General features: G+C 39.2%; 1 protein-coding gene across 1 annotated transcript; it reads left to right on the forward strand.

Annotated features, from left to right (window-relative positions):
- The first annotated feature begins 395 nt into the window (after positions 1-395).
- On the forward strand, positions 396-16,463 carry bpifcl (BPI fold containing family C, like). Its single transcript, XM_079558041.1, has 16 exons — positions 396-549; positions 2,021-2,130; positions 4,887-4,986; positions 6,485-6,616; positions 8,106-8,261; positions 9,410-9,473; positions 9,546-9,606; positions 10,284-10,375; positions 11,618-11,794; positions 11,877-11,936; positions 12,565-12,732; positions 14,275-14,342; positions 14,574-14,616; positions 14,685-14,745; positions 16,187-16,263; positions 16,336-16,463. The coding sequence occupies exons 1-16, from the start codon at positions 503-505 to the stop codon at positions 16,381-16,383; spliced, it is 1,464 nt and encodes a 487-aa protein (XP_079414167.1). The 5' UTR covers positions 396-502; the 3' UTR covers positions 16,384-16,463.
- The last annotated feature ends 1,126 nt before the right edge of the window (positions 16,464-17,589 follow it).

The following is a 17,589-nucleotide window of genomic DNA, read 5'->3' on the forward strand; positions in this document are numbered from 1 at the left end:
ATTAGCTCCTCAGTGAAGGTCATTTGGGCACTGAAATGATCAAGGTTAGTGTGAAAGAATATGGACTTTATCTTGCAAAATGCAATGGCTAATATATCAAACAGTTTATTTAGCTCTCTAACAAGGACTTAAAATGCGAATTGTTATTCAGAATGATTATCATAGTTATTTTTGAATAAACCACATGGGCGTGAATGAGGAACAGAGAAAGATTCAAGATCCTCTTTTTGCAGACTTCATCAAAGATTTACGCACATTTCTGTGGACTGGAAATATACATTAATTTTATTGTGCACTCATCAATATTCATTTCAGTTGATACATCATTTGTCAGGATCTAAACGACACCCCTGAAGCTTTCAAATGGAAATCCCAACTGCGCAGATCAGCTCCTTTTAAGTTTCACGCACGCAGCCGTTTTGTTACTTTCAGTTTTGACGAAAGCAGAACTCACTCAGAGACAAGTACAGACACGACTGACTGAAGGAGGACGAGACCACACATGCAGCGCCTAAACAACCATTTCAACAAAGGTTGCATTCGAAGGAGGTAGGTACAAAATATGCACTTTTCAGAATCAGAAACCATTGTGTTTAAACTTCGGTCAATCAGTAGAAAAAAGTGATTTTCTTTGCAAAATGTAATTGTAGTTTGAGTACTGGTAGGTTAATTACAGTAATGTTACAATAATTTATCTTAGTAGAAGTAGAAGTGAAAAGTAGTCAGGCCGATATTGATTTACAATTGAGTGGTGATGTAATAGGAATAGTTTTGTGTGTCCTATTACGTCAAGTTTTTGATAAAAATATTTTAAATATTTAAACATGTTAATAAGTGAGTACTACCTGCTTAGGTTTAAATGCTTTTGTAATCATGACTTACATGGATGACATCTGTTGTAAGTTATAATTACAATTTTATTTCAGGGAAGCAGCTATGAAGAAAAGTTGGGAGAAAAAGTTATTTTTATAAACAATTTTAAGTTAATGACATAGATAGAAGGACATTGACATAACATGATTGGCACGGCAACAGTTTAAAATAGAGCTCAACAGTCCCACCCACTCCCGGTCACGTGTCTGGATCCAACGTAAAATATCCCATTCATTTTTAGCATTGATTTTTCAAAAAATTCAAATAGTTTGTCAGCACGACGCCTGCTGATCAGCTATGCGCTAACTCATAAAACACACAAGGTTAAATTGGAGATTTGTCTAAAATGTGATAAACTGGTCGGTAGTTAGCACAGAGCTGATTAGCCGGCGTCATGCTTTAAACTACAGTATGAGAATTTTTCCATCAATGCTAAAATGAATGGGATATTTTATGTCGGATCCTGACACGCGACCTGGAGTGGGTGGGACTGTTGAACTCTATTGTCAGTGTCCAATAAACTCAAAGTCGTAAGTATAATTGTGTCAACTATACTTTAGCAAAGGTTTTGTCTAAAGTGTAACATGCACTTGAGGTATTGGTCGTGGTTTACAGTCAGGGCCATAAGCATTGGGACATCAACTCAATTTTCATCTTTTTGGCTCTATAAACCACCACAATCGAGTCATATGAAACAAACTGTAGACTTTCAGCTTTAATTTGAGAATATTTACATCCAAATCGGATGAACGGTGTAGGAATTACAAGCTACTTTATGTGAACCTCCCACTTTTTAAGGGACCAAAAATAATAGGACAAAGCAAAAAGTTTTGGTTGCAAATCCTTTGCAGTCAATTACAGCCTGAAGTCAGACGCTGGGTTTCATCCCTGGTGATGGTCTGCCAGGCCTCTACTGCAAATGTCTTCAGTTCCTGCTTGTTTCATTTCAATCCATTGTGGTGTTTATAGAGCCAAAAAAACATAAGAAGTGAGTCAATGTCCCATTATTTATGGACCTAACTGTATGTACGTTACACTCAAGTTTATAATTTTATTTAGCGTGAAGGAAGAGCAGATTTGTTACAGATGTGGCAATAGAAAGTTGACGTTTAATAAACACAATGGCAGTAATGTTACTCTTTTACAGAATTTCGATCAAGATGCTGCACATTTTATTATCATTCGCTCTAATCACGGTCACTTCCGGAGAAAACCCCGCGATCCAACTGGCTCTGACCGACAGAGGACTGCAAATGGGTGAGGGAATGACATGCTTCTGTTTAGTGTTAGTTAGTGACCCACTGCAGAAGTAGAAATTTCAGTGTCAGCTGACAGTGTCAGGGATGGCACGAGATAAAACTGCCACGAGATTTCACGTCACGGTGTATCTCGTAAACCTTTTATGGAATATTAAGGCAAAAGTTCTCTAACAATGTGCTCTAGATATGCTGATTGGCACTTTAAAAAAAACAATAACTTTGATAAGTTTTCATGTTAAGGTGCTGGAGACCTGCAGACTGGAGACGCTGCAGATTCACGCCCGCAGATTCACACCCGCATATACACACCATAGACTGTATATACACACCATAGACTGTATATACACACCCGCATATACACACCATAGACTGTATATACACACCCGCATATACACACCATAGACTGTATATACGATTGTACACCTGCACTCGACCGCGCACGGAAGACGCAAAACAACGTGGATGTCATGCCCACGCGGACAGTATGGGAAAGGCCGAAAGAACAGCACGTGGAATATGAAGGAATGATTACAGCGGGCAATTGAGGAAGAAAGAGGTTAAGAGTCATTTTCTGTTAAAAGCTTCCTGTGCGTCAGTGTCTGACACAGACTGTTTAGATACAATGCAAGCCTGTCTCCTCCTGAAATCAAATTATGTTTAATTATTCATAATTATGCAATAGGAAAAGTGATCATACACCTTTTGTCAAAGAAGCCATATGTGTTAGCCTTGTTCTAATATTGAACTATGCACAATAGAGCCTGCATGATTTTGGTAAAATCTTTCATTCCCATCCTTATTAGTTACAAAGGAAACATAACAGCAACATGTTATTTATTATTGCAGCATCTCCAGTCTGCAGGTTTAAACACTGAGATGGCGGTCTCCAGAGCCTAAACAACTTATCAAAGTTATCGCTTTTTAAAAGTGCCAATCAGCATATTAAGAGCACATCGTTAGAGAACTATTGCCTAAATATTCTCTTAAGCCTTATAAGCAGTCTACTGGACGGAGGTCTCTCTAAACTGCAGCATATTAAAATATATATATTATAATATTACGGGATGACTTTACACCGTGACGTGAAATCTCGTGGCAATTTTATCTTGTGCCATCCCTTATTGTCAGCTGACACTGACATTTCTACTTCTGCAGTGGGTCACTACTTCTGCATTATTCATAAATTATGTTATTATCAAAGACAACTAAACCAGCTCGGACATTTGGAGTGGATTTAAACTAAAACACTATACACAGTGCTTAATTTGTAAATTTGTATTTTCAGGAACACTTTTGGTCTGATGTGATGGATAATAATAATAATAATAATAATAATAATAATAATAATAATAATAATAATACATCAAACTTGCATAGCGCTTTTTGGGACACTCAAGACGCTTTACATGGGGGATAAAACTCCGGAGAACAGGCCAAAACATTTGCCGGAACACTCTCATTAAACACCATTATATCAGATACATTTTTTGCCAGATCCTCCTAAATATTTCCCGGATCCTTTAGCCTGAAAACTGAAAATTGTGGGAATGCGTTTCCCCAAACGGGGGATCAAATTAAGCACTGACTATACATCATTATATATCATGATGGCTTATAAACCTGCACTGATATTTACGTCATCAGATACAATTGATACGAGAAAATGAATTGGTTGTCCTCAGACTAAATATAACTTTTATATATTTTTGATATTTTGTCTGGCGATAGCCAGGCTATACATTTGCAGCTCTATCCCATGATGCTCAACTCACATGAATCCCCAATGAGTGGCCCAGTCCCCGGTCACTGCCACACTGAGTCCGCTCACAGACAGGTCCAGCCCGGACACGTCAGGGCTGAAGTGGACCGAAGGCTCTGGGAGGTCGACCTTAGCTATCCGCATGCTGAAGAAAAAAAACAGGCATATAAAACTTATATAATGGCTTAAAAAGCAATGAAAAGGTGCCAAAAAGGCCACAAAAAAGTGATAAAAAAGTGACAAAAACACACACACAAAAAAGACAGATTAGTGAGGATGAAAAAAACTTTAAAAAAAGTGATGACAACACGGCAACAATGCCACAGTGGAACAATGTAGCTTTCAAATGAGGCCTAGAGGCTGTGAGCTCCAATCAAAAAGCTTTAAGATTTGGGTAAAGCCGAACTGGAGAAAATGCGCTTGTGTATGGTGGGGGAGAAGAGGTTAAAGCCAAAAGTAATTTGATTGAAGTAATCTAAGTAACAGATAGATAGAAGTGAAGGTGAAGTTAAATCAAGGCATAGCACATACACACACATTATACATATTTAATGATAAACACCGTGATGGGATTATTTGTTCGGCACAAAAGGGACACACGGGGAGGGGGCAGTGGGGTTAGAGTGAGACCATCTACCAATAGTTTGAAGATTTTACAGAAACATTTTATATATACCTAATTGCCTGATTTATGTAGCTTTGAATCCCAAAAGTCATACCCATAAATCCAAACCTGGCTCTATCCATTTCAGGGCGTGAAATGTAGGCAAACATTTGAGAAAGTGTCCAATATGTTTTTTCCTCATATTTAGGACTGTAATGCATATCAAAAGTGATATCTATGCATTTTTTAATTCTCCTGAGCACTTTCTTCCTCCATCGTGTCAAGACTTATCAGATTGGAGGATTCTACTTGTCAGTGTCCCGCTGTGCTCATCCGCTGCCAGATATTAGACGTTCTCAGTGAAAATAACACTTGCCTTGTTTTATTTCAGTGCGTCACTTTGCAGCAGGAGTGATTCAGGACAAACTGGATGAGGTCACGATTCCGGCAGTGGAGGGGAAGATCGCAGGAATTCACTACACTCTGTCTGGGTAAGAGAGCGTAAACGCCGCACACAGAAAATACAGCCATTATAAAACATTACTCAAGCAGAAGTAACATCAGCTGCATGCCCCGGCTTCACCGAGTGTGGCGAGGGGGAGCAGGGGCGCGTCATGGGAGGAAGAATGCAAGATTGGAGCGAGATCGTTGAAATTGCTCTAAACCCGTTGCACTTCTAAATCACTTTGGGTCGAAAAAGAAGAAATGGTAGCACTCTGCTTTACGACACAGTAATAGGGTGGGACTAGCATGGCACCTACAACTGTAATGACACGTAAATGTGGTAAGTGCATCTGTTGTCATTATCCCCTGTTATTCCTGTAGTTACATTACCTGTACATCTCAATTGTCAGTCAACGGCAAAAAGAAAGAAAGATAAACCGTCAGAAATGCACAAGGTCTTCTGTGACACACAGAAAAAAAATATATATATATATATATATATACTGTGTGTGTATATATATATACTGTGTGTATATATATATATATATATATTTCATGGCTTTGCTTGCGATAGTGTTGTCTTGTTTTGACACTTGGCTGTGATTGGCTAAAATGAGGCGCACTTGATCCAATATGAACAGGAGCTATTTTACGTTTATATTACTGTGCTACAGTAATATATGTGTGAGTTTTCATGCAGTGGTCAACGCTGAAATTTTTTCTAGTTTTTTAACACATTGATTCCAAAAACGGAAAAACTTTTTTTTTTATTGTGAAACTAGACACTCTAGTATGTGTGATTTTGGTAGCTCTGTGATAAACAGAAGTGAAATAAATGACGATCAAAAACTTGTGAAAAGTCACGATCTGGGCATATATTATTGTGTTTCTTTTCTTTTTTAGCATGAGGGGGCGTGGTGTTGCGTAGCTGTAGCTGTAACAGCTGTAAACCCGACACTTCTCCGTTTCTTCTTCGTTTGACAAGGACGGCTGAGAAGCATCCTATTAAAGTCTTCAATCCAAGAACCAGTCATCGATAACACGCGGTGTTTCAAAACGTGTCAACAATGTTGTCCTTGAAAATTTACTTGAAACGAATATATTTAGTGCCAGAGGAATTTCGTTAGTGCCAGAGGAGAGAGGTGGAGAGAGGAGTTAATCAGAAAGGAGATTGTTTGATAAAACATTTACTGAATGTTTGATTTTGATCCAAACTAGCCTCTGTTTAGCTTAGGATTTCTCAGTAACCGACGGAGAGCTTAGAGTCTCCCCTTTCAAACGAGCCCTAGTATGGATCCATAGCTATAACATAGAATATGCTGTGGTGCCACAAATATCATTAAAAATGGTCTGGATTGTTGGCACTGTACAGCTAAATCCCCACAGCGCGACACTCAATGTGTTAATATTGTAATATGCAATGATTTTTACAGAGTGGATACCTTTGAATACCTATACCTAAATATTATGAAGTACAAAACCACAAAGAACCTATGGCTAAAACAGGAGATTCTTACAGTTCTTACCTGCCTATCTTTGTTTCAGCATGCGGATAGCTAAGGTCGACCTTCCAGAGCCTTCGGTCCACTTCAGCCCTGACGTGACCGGGCTGGACCTGTCTGTGAGTGGACTCAGTGTGGCGGTGACCGGGGACTGGGCCACTCATTGGGGATTCATGTGAGTTGAATATCATGAGACAGGGCTGCAAATGTAAAGCCTGGCTATCACCAGACGAAATATCACAATGATTGTCCATAGTCGTTTATTGGGCGCTACAAATGTCTATCATATGCGTCAGCATGTAGCCATAGCCAATCGTATCAATTGCATTTGATGACGTATGATGTACCCGCTGTAAACTTTCGAGCTAAACTATTTAGAACACAGTCTAAAGCTCGATCAAAATATGGAGTCGCGTCTGCTGCTGTCATGTTGGATCCGTAAATAAACTAAACTGTAAACTACAAGCTTCCATATGTTGAATAGTACATCATCGTCTTGCCGTCCCTCCTCGTTCTGTGATTGGTCGCCAAATCCATGCAAAGATTTCGGTCATGGTCCCCAGACTCCTGTGCAGATCAAAATGATTGGAGCGCACACAGCAGCGTGGGTATTCCCAGGCTCGCAAACGTTTTCATCATAAAACTGAAAAAACTATTGGAATGGTCTCAATTAACAAAACATTGGCGATGTTTATCCTGTGCAAACTAATTATGTATTCTATCTCCATGGGGTCATCATGTATGAAACCTCAACATACCTGTTAAATGCGTTTGTGTTTTCCTTTGTTCAAAGTCTGTCCTCAGTTTGAATGGGCGCTATTCCAGACTCTGCAGTGTCTTGCCTTAAAACATAAATCTCTATCCTAAAAGCATTGTAATATTTTTCAGCTTTGAAGGAAACTTTTTAACTAAATTTTTCAAGAACCAAAATACAGAAGTACTTTAGGCTTGTCTAAATACGTCAGATTCAAGATATGGAAAAGAAGAAGTCTATTTGTGTTAGTCGTTGATTTCAGTTCATTATTTTATTACACAAACTTGAGTTTAGAATCTCAAAGGTCAAGTGTGGGTTTAAGTGTGTTGTCGTTTTCCTTCAGGCTCAGTGCTCTGAATGCTTTTTGGCTAACTTCCTCTTGGCCAGTATGTTACTTCCTGCATACATTAGCGTGAATTAAAAACAGAGCAAGATTTTAAAAAACAAAACAAAAGAAACAATGAAGAAACATCAAGCAGACTTGTTTTCATTTAAAAAAAAAAAACAGATTTGGTTGCGCTATTTTAACATTTGTGAGCATCAAATAAACATTAGCCTTTAGCTTCAAAGCTAAAAAACTTTTAACAACATTTATAAACACAGTAGTCTCCTCTGGTGAAGTATTTACATCTTGTGAAATGTTTTTAACATGTAAATAATAATCCAATAGCTGCTTGTTTTCTGCCACATACTGTTTACATATTTATTTATTTCAACAAGACACGGCTAACTCTCCAAGGACGCGAGGAAGTTAGCATCAGCTGCGCAGAGGCTATTCCTGTTATTGAAGTGTTTGCCTTAGAGTTTTAAAGTCTGCACATTTCTTATTGTTGTTGTCTTTGCAATGACAGTATTATCTGAATGATCATTAAAATGAGCTTCATCTGTTGTCGGGCCCTGGTGTGTTCAGTCATGACGGAGGGACGTTTAAGATGGCCGTGTTCGACCTGTTCCTGCGCTCGGTGCTGACGGTGAACTGTGACTCCGGTGGACGTCTCTCCCTCTTCTCTGTCTCCTGTGAGGCCGACATCGGAAGTGTGGACATGCAGTTCTACGGAGGAGCCAGGTACTGAGCCATCACAAGTGAGACTGTTCATATCGCAAACTAGGTTCAGTCTTAGGATCTGGCAATTCTAAACGTGAGGCCCACCCTGCTTTCTGACTGGATAATCATGTAAAGAACCAAAAACAAGAAATGGAAACATAAACAGCTTTTACATTGTGTAAATCCTTTTGTAATTGTGAATAAATCAACAAAACAAACCAATTGTTGATTTGTTTACCTCATATCTTGGGAAATGGGTCATGTTCATGAAGTCTAGTCAAGGCAAGTTTATTTATGCAGCTCATTTAAAACAGCTACTAATGCCCAAAGTACAGTACACAGGTAATAAAAGTGAAATCACAAATCATAGAAACAAATATGAAATTTAAACAAACAAGGTTATGCTCAGCTTGTGCTGAACGCCTCTGCAAACAAATGAGTTTTAATTAAGACTCGAAGGTGTTCAAAGACTGGGCTGACCTAGTTTAAGGAAAGAGCATTCTAGAGTGTAGGAGCCAATATGACAAAACTTCAGCTGAGACAGTAAAGTATATCTAAGATGGTTTGCAGACTTCATTGTTGTGCCTGGGACATGGACAGCTCTGAGAGGTCGAGAGTTAGCCCTAAGGTGCAGATCATCTGTGCAACAGTGAAGAGGCATGTGTCTTTGACTCAACAAGCAGCATATATAGGAGAACAATTAGGGGCCATTACGGATCCCTGAGGCACTCCCCAGCTGAGAAGGGCCACTCCAGAATGATGGGAGCCAATATAATTAACTGACGAGCACAGTAACTGTAAATGTACTTCTTGGTGTGACAGCAGCAGTTCTCTAGCTACAGTAAAACATTTGGCTGCTCTTCTCACTGTGAGATAATCTGGTAGTAACAAAAGCTTCATGTCAAATGTATTATTCATTTAAACATCAATCAATTTTTCTTATATCTTATTTTAAAAATGATGCATTTTTATAATTTTCTGTGTTCTTTTGAAATATCAGAACTTTCACATTCATAAATGTTTTGTCCTATTGCATCAACACTGTTTTACACTCAGTTACTCAATGTTCGAGTAGTATTTTCACTTTTGCTTGAGCAGTTATTTGGGTCACTACTTTTTTCTTCTAGGTGAGTAAAACATTTTGAACATAATCTCTTTTTGTCCGACAGTTGGACATTTCAGTGGCTGGTGCAGTATTTTACGGACCACATTAAGGAGCGAGTACAATCCAATGTGAGTCTGACATATACAAACAATAATAAAACGATAACACATCTTTATTTACAAGGTCACTGTCCTCCTCAGATCTGCCCCGCTGTGGAGGGCGCCATTCAGTCTTTAGAGCAGCACCTGCAGGCCATGGAAGGTATTACAGCCTCTATCTTCAGTATTGCACATACAGTTTGTGAAATTCTATGAAATTTTATATAGAATTTTAACAATTTTCTGGTGTGAGGCAATAATTAAAGAAGATACAGGCAGTGAGTCCGATACATTTTTAGAACCCACTTAATTCCTTCATTTCTCACAAGATTTTTTCATAAGGTGTCACCTGTACTTGATCGTTTAAGAGTAATGTCAACCACCAAGTACAGATGACGCCTTGAGAGAATTTTTTAGCATGAAACGTATGAAAAGCTAGAATTTTACAAAACCTCCCAAAAGGTTGTTTTTAATTTTCTATGATAAGATAATGAGTGTATACTTTTTTGTGCCAGCAAGATAGTGCATGTGTTTAGTTTTTATCCTTATTGTTTGGTTTCTCTGTATTTGTTTTGTGCTGATGGACCTGTTGCTGCATCTCAAGGGCTTTTCCATTTATAAATTCAAATTGAAACAGAATTTTCCGGTGCAACAAAGTGAACTTAATCCGTTTTCGTAACCAGCTGCACCATAATAAAACCTTTGGGATTAAATTAGGTTCTGTAACTTTATTGAATCAACAGTGTCTTGTGCAAGTGAATCTTGGGATAATAACGTTCATTTCTTGATATATAGTTTGTGTGGATGTATAAAATGAAATGAGTGTTTTTCTCCGTCCAGTGTCGGTGGATGTGAACTCAGTGGTGAGCCTGGAGCTGCCTCTCTCGGCGCCTCCTGCTGTAGACTCGGACTGGGTGAACTTTGGACTCAGGGTGAGGCACAGGACATTTCTCACGTCACAAACAAATATACAGTAAATCACATCAACAACTGCAAAACTGAGCGAGCATCTGCTGAGATCACAACACAGCCGGCCCAGTGAGCTCAGACACTGAACCAGCAGATATCAGGTCAGTGGCTACGTTTACATGGAGGCCAACAATCAAATCATGATCTGATTCCTGGCGTTCTCAGATTATTTTAGAGACATTTGAATAAAAAATAATGCCAAATTTGTTTACAGTGAAAACACAGTGTGCAGGTGATAGCCAAGTGGTTAAGGTTCTGCATACATATATGCAGAATATTGCTCCATCCTCAGAGTCGTGGGTTTAAAGGGGCTAGATGCAAGTTAGCCATTTTATACTCACTACTGCCACCTCAGATCTTATGCGTAACTGCACCTTCTATATTAAACTCGTGCATGACGGCACTTCAGACCCAAAGTAACACCTTTTTGAGTGACAGTGCCGGATTTTAGAGGCAGTTGTGGTGAATTAGGACATGGCTGGAACATGTAGGGGGAGGAAAATACATCATTTTAACACTTTTAAACTCTGTATAGTCCCTTTAAGTCCCAGCTTTAAGTATTTTTTACTTTTACTTTTTTTAATTATTATTATTATACTAAATTTACAGCTCTTCCCTTGTACTCTTATTAACCTCTTAACCCCCACCTGAACAGAGCACATTTTCTTCAGTTCGGCTTTACCCAAATCTAAAAACTTCGAGAGCAACAGTGTAATGCCTCATTTGAAAGTTTTTGTTGCTTTTTCATAGTTTTTTCGTCACTTTTTTGTCAGGTTTCTGATTGCTTTTTTGTTGTGTTTTCATCCACATTTTCTTTGCTATAGTAACACTTTTTGGGGGGTTAAAGGGATATTTCGGGATTTTTGACATAGGGCCTCATTTCCTAGTTATCCAGAGTGCTATTGATTTTTTTTCTATCTATATGGTTAGTCTGGCGTTATAAGTGATTTGCCTCAGGTGCTCTGTGGAGTGGAACTGTTTTTAATGCAGGCTAGCTGATACCGTAGAAATGCGCTAGCCTTGCACTAGCCTAGCGCCACGAAACTCTTCAAATATAAGGACTGCATGAATAAAAAATAAATAAAAAAATACATCATGAGCTTGCAAAAATGTTGTAACCACACGTACCTAAAGTCATGTAGAAGAACATCCCTTATCGATGTGCTTCATCATCCAAATATGTCATACCCCGACGTGTCCTGCAGGGGGAGTTCCTGAGCGTCGAGACCCAGCACGTCCCTCCGTTCGTGGCCCCGCCCTTCTCTCTGCCCGTACCCGCCGACCGCATGGTGTCCGTGGGGGTGTCCGAGTACACCGCTAACTCCGCCTCCTTCGCCTACTACGACTCGGGACACCTGCAGGCCCACATCAACGACAGCATGGTATACGGGCTCACTCGTGTTTAGGAACGTCATGTTCAGTTTATCAGCGATTTTATTATTCGTGCGCCATGTTCCCATGCAGGTCCCTCCGTTCTGCCCGGTGCGTCTCAACACCACCTCCATGGGCCGCTACATTCCTCAGGTACGATTCACAAACAGGCTTTTTTTAATCTGAAGCTTCTCATGCCAAGACTCCTCCCCTTTTACATTAATAACAGGATTCAAAAGAGAAATCATGATGGCAGCTCAGTCTCCTCCGACAGAGTATGTTCCATAAAAAGGACAGTGCTAAAGGGGCCTGTCGATCAAAGCTTTGACCTCTTGACCCCGCACCTCAACCGACCACATTTTCTCCAGTTTGGCTTTACCCAAATCTAAAAGCTTCAGCTGTCAGCTCCAGTCGAGAAGCTTTTAGACTTGGGTAAAGCCGGACTGGAGAAAATGCGCTCAGTAAGAGGTTAAACATCCGTGCCTTTGGTCCTCCCTGTGGATGTATACAGGATATTACAGTAACATATCAATAAAATGAATTTTGAATTACCGTGCGTTACATTTGGCCTTTGGTTTTTTTATGATCTTGGACAAAATCTTCATTAATCTCATTTTCATTTTTTAAATGTAATGGCATCTAGTGGACACATTTACAGGCCTAATGCTTTTTACCCGCCCAATGTTCTGGGGCCAGTAAACTGATTCCAGGGCCACGCTGAGGAATGCTCCATGCTTTGAGAACGCCGCCCTCTCCCACAGTAGAGTCTGTTTTGTTGCAGTTGCCAAAGATGTTCCCAAACCTCCTGATGGAGCTGCAGGTTTACGCTCGACAGATCCCGCTCTTCTCCTTCGAGCCCGACTTAGTGAAACTGAACCTGCCCAGCGCCGTCAAGGCTTTTGCCGTTCAGCCCAACGCCACGCTCACGCCGCTCTTCAGCCTCCGTGTGGTGAGAGCTCTATCTGCTGTTTAACACGTCTGCACATTTGACTGAATTTAGTGTTTTCTATAGTTCCACCGAGCCTACAGGTTTTTATTTTTCTAATTAACTCCTTGGCTAAATGGAATTCCAGGCTGCAATCTGCCTAAAGCCCATAGTTGAAGAGGCAAGCTCTAGTTTGAAGACAGATAATGCAAAGAAATGTGCATTATTTGAAATGATTATTGGAATTTGTTTTTTATTTCATCTCATTTAATTTTCATTGCCCCGATGGTTATGTTTTAAGGGCGGGGTTTTAAAATAGACAAAAAGATTTTGTGCACCATTGTACTGAATCCTGTTTACATTATCATTGAGTAACTGTATTCTGGTAAAGTTACTCTCTCATTTCAGGGTATTTAGAATATAGTTTCTTTCCTAGTGTCAAAGGGATACATTGCAGTTAATTCATAATTACATTTCAGTTTCATATTCATAGCTCTATGTTATTTTGGGCTGTGGGCATTTGCAAAGTGCTTTCATGCATTCAGAATTAGTAACAAATAACTTCGGAACAGGCGTGTAACAATGTGTGGCTGCATGTTTTTATGCTGCTTTTATGCATAAATATTAGGCATATCAATGTAAAAGTATTCTAATCTATTCAGAAAACAGTACACTGATTGGACAAGTAACGGATACATTACTAATACATTACTAGATACATTTTAAGGTGAGTATTCAGTATTCTGTAACTTTGAATGAATTAATGTTGTATTTTCCACCGGGAAACTGGGAGATAACTTTGATGCCTGAGATGAGATGACCTTTGACCTTTCAACACAACAGAGTAGTGATAATACATTTGTATGTCCTTTAGCTGATTGTTATGAAGCCGACATAATGCATTTGGCTCTTTAGCGGAATCTCTTTTTCCACTTTTCCACACAGCCAAACTTTATATGTTATTTTCAATCAAAGCAGATACAGTAGCATTACTTCAGGGGTTTGTAGATAAATATATCACGTGAATTTATTTGTTCATAGTGTATTGATGTGGGTGATGTGGGGCCACTTCACAACTAGAAAGGATCTTCTTTACCAGAGCACATGAAGGCAGCATTACACAAGCATACACAAAGAAAGTGCAGTCGCTCCTTAAGGTTTTCGCTACACGAAAGCAGCTCGCCAGGGAAACAGGTCGGAGACACCTCAAAGTAGAGGCCTCTCTGAACTGCGTCAGGTCTGGAGCCGAAGATTTCACAGAGCGCCCCCTGTCAGAGCCAAAGTGTAGTCTACAACCTGCACTTAGAAACACAAGATACGGCCCGTCTTTAAATCTTTGCTGAAAACGTCATTTACCTCTTAGCCACTTAACTCTGTCAGAGAGTTTTTACTGTGTATGCAAAAGTAAGTGTAGTTTGTCATTTGCACAGGTTATTTTGTGTTTTATATCATTTGTGTGTCCATTGTAAAATACATCAAACACTATCAAAAAACAAAACAATGAGCAACTTGTTAAAGCTGTTGAAATGAGCGAGTGACGAGTGACGCTTCTTTTTGTCCCGTCAGGACTCTGAGTTCAGCGGCAAAATGTGGGTCGAAACTGGGAAGGTCAAGAGCGTCTTGCAGATGGACAAGTGAGTGCATTTGAAGGTTGATCGGTTGAGGCAGAAAAATATTGCGATAAACGTTATTATTGAAGACCGTTTTATGCCACGGAAACCACAAACATAAACATTACAGTGAGGTTTTGTTGGTTGAGCCTAGAATATATTATAGGTATTTAAAGGTGGCCTCTGATGAAAAGGGAAGCTTTAGTAATAATATCTGGAATAAATATCTAAATAGAAACTTTTTTCTTATTCTAGTTTCAGCCTTTCTTTGGACAGCAGTGAAATTGGACCATTTAAGGTAAGTTACAGTCACGCACAATATCATCAAATGTTAAAAATATGTTCCTGAAGTGACTGTGATCGCAGACAGACGCGCTGGGAAACCTGGCCAAGTTGGGAACGAACGCCGCTTTGAAGAAGATAAATGGTGAGTTTAAAGTGCACATGGCAGATTAGAACAATACTTGATTTCATTACTTGAGTAAAAGTGCGGATCATATTACTGGCCAAATATTCATCGAATACAAGCTGGCTCCGTCCAGTTATTACTTCAAATATTTGCTAGAAACAGCTTAAAGCAGGACTAAGTAACTCTTCCCCCTAGAGGCCATAAGCGCAACTGCAGGTGTAGTAGCAAGTTACGATTTTTTAACTTATTAATTGTCTTGGGGAGTAAATACTACGCTGAAAGGAAAGGTGAAGGGAGAGAGGGTTACTGTGCATCCAATTATACAATGGAAATATTTTTTTTCACTCAAACTTGGCTGTAAATACTGTTAAAAGTGACGCTAGCCCGCAGTTAGCTTTGCCCGTTAGCATGTTAGCTTCTTCTTCGTGATTCCATTAGTGCGTATTGGTGGCTCCGGTCCGGTGGCAGGCAAGTTGCAAACATGGTTTTCTGGCCAGAGACACCAGGGGGAGATGAAAGACCCTCCAATCATCCCATAAACACTTGTATTACCCCCACAGGGACTACGAAAAGGATTTATTAAGGTAAACAAGTTACTTAGTACTGCTTTAAATAAGTGTTACTTTGCGCTTCAAAAATTGTGGCAACACGACGGGGACGAACCTTCTTCCTCGCTGTGAGTCAGTGGCATTTGACAGTACATCTGCACAGCGCCACCTACTGTTCTGGAGGGTACTTTATTAGGCTCATAAAGAACAAAACACATTGGACACAGGGGCTTCTGACTTTGTGTAGTGCAGTAAAAGTAAAAAGGACAATTACTACTCAAGGAAAGTACAGATCCTCAAAAACACTACTCAAGTACAAAACTTAAAGCTACTCCATTTTGCCGCCCGGATGGTTGCACTAAGTTTTTGAGAAGCTGTCCTGTATGTCACGTATTACTTTTACGCGACTACATTTCTAAAAAGGTTCCAAAGTCTGTTTGTCCATGTGTTTGGTTCATTTCTAAAGCTTCATAACACACACTCTATGAACAGTAGGTGACGCTGTGCAGATCTACCGTCAGTGCCAATGACTAAAAACCAAAGAAAGAAAGTTTGTCCCCGTCATGTTGCCGTACAGAGGGGAATTCGGATACAATCTTCATATTGCTGATGCCGCAAAGTCATTTTTCATGTCACCGATTAAAACTGGTTTGTACTTTCTACATTAAGTATTCTCCACTTAAAACACTTATATTATAATAATACAGCACTTTCACTTAAGTAGTAATTTGAGAGAACAACTGTCACTTTTATCGGAGTAATATTTGACTTGTAGTATCTGTACTTTTACTCAAGGTAACATAAACAAAAGTAACAAAAGTAATAACCGATAAAATATGAAAACCTGTCATTCTCAAGATGGACATTAGTATTCAATTACATTTGCTACTTATCAATATTTACCTTTATAGAAAAACTTCAACAGGGATTTGACCTGCCCCAAACGAAGAACGCTCAGCTGCTGAACTCGGTCCTGAGCGTGGAGAAGGTTAGTATCACAAACACATATATTTTAACATAAATGTCTAACTCAAGTGTTTTGTTTTTTTATTGATGTTAGGGGTTCATCGCCTTTTTTTCTGATGCCAACTTCCAGTCGACGTTTTAGCTCAAGTACTGCTTTGCACTTTCATTGTAACTGATGATGAAAGGCTATTTTTCTACTGCTGTCAAGACTACACTTGTTCTACGGGGGTTATTTACCGAGCATTTACTCATGTGCAAAACAAGTAGCACATGCAAATGTTTCTGTTTTACATATCAGATTTAGGGCCCTAAAACTGCAATACAGGCCTTTTCAAATGGTAAATTAGGAGCTACATGTCTACAAATAGCTACAGTATGTGCTGATTTCCAACTTGCATTCACTATTTAGCACCAGTCTTGATAGATGGCCCCCAATGTGTATCCTATGTGTTTTTGTTATGAGTTAAATGTGTTTACGGCAAAACATGAACTTCGTCATCTTGGTGCAGACAATAGCATTTAGTGTCAGGCAAGGAAAATTATCAAATCAATTCATTTTGAGAGAATAAATGACAACCTACAGAAAAAGACCTTGTACTGTCATGTTTTTGAAAAGTTTAGTAAAATGTCTTTTAAAATGCTTAAATGTACCCGCTATTTTGTTGCTGCAGTGCTACATGATGTACTGAGGAGTCACCACTAGAGGTCCTCACACTTAAGTGATAGTGGTTCATTTTTACAAGAAAAGCAACTTATTTTTGAAGAGTATTCTTAAATATAACTAAATAACATTAAAGTACTGTGTGATTAAAGTACTCTCAGAAGTATAAAGATTTGTTCTTAAAGTACATGGAAGTGGCCTCTTCTGTAAATGAAATCGACACCAACACCAGCTCATGAAACAATGAATCTCTTTAATTTGCAACTTCACTCTTTTGTTCCTTACATTCGTGGAATGTAACCGCACCAAAAATATAAATATATGAGCCTATTTACAGCCTACAACACTGTCAACAAGTTCCATAGAAAAACAACGTTTTTTTAACAAACAGGACTATGAACCCCCCTGAAGTGAAATGAGTGACACACAGATAAACGGTCAGGTAAAGTTATTGAGTCAAAAAGAAAAGTATTTTTGAGAATAGCTTCCCTATTTAAATCCCTACAGTGGATTGTTGAGAGCAAAGTTAAGGTTTGGAGAAGTTGACAGAGGTGAGGCACAATGGACTAAAAACACATTCCTAACATCCCGATTCTTGACTGGGATGGGTTTTTTAACTCAGGGAGCAGAGTCACCTGGTAAAGATACAATATTGGGCCCTCACCCCCAGGCTAATTGTTTTTAGCA

Source organism: Gobius niger (assembly GCF_951799975.1).
Source record: "Gobius niger genome assembly, chromosome: 6".
Lineage (NCBI taxonomy): Eukaryota > Metazoa > Chordata > Actinopteri > Gobiiformes > Gobiidae > Gobius > Gobius niger.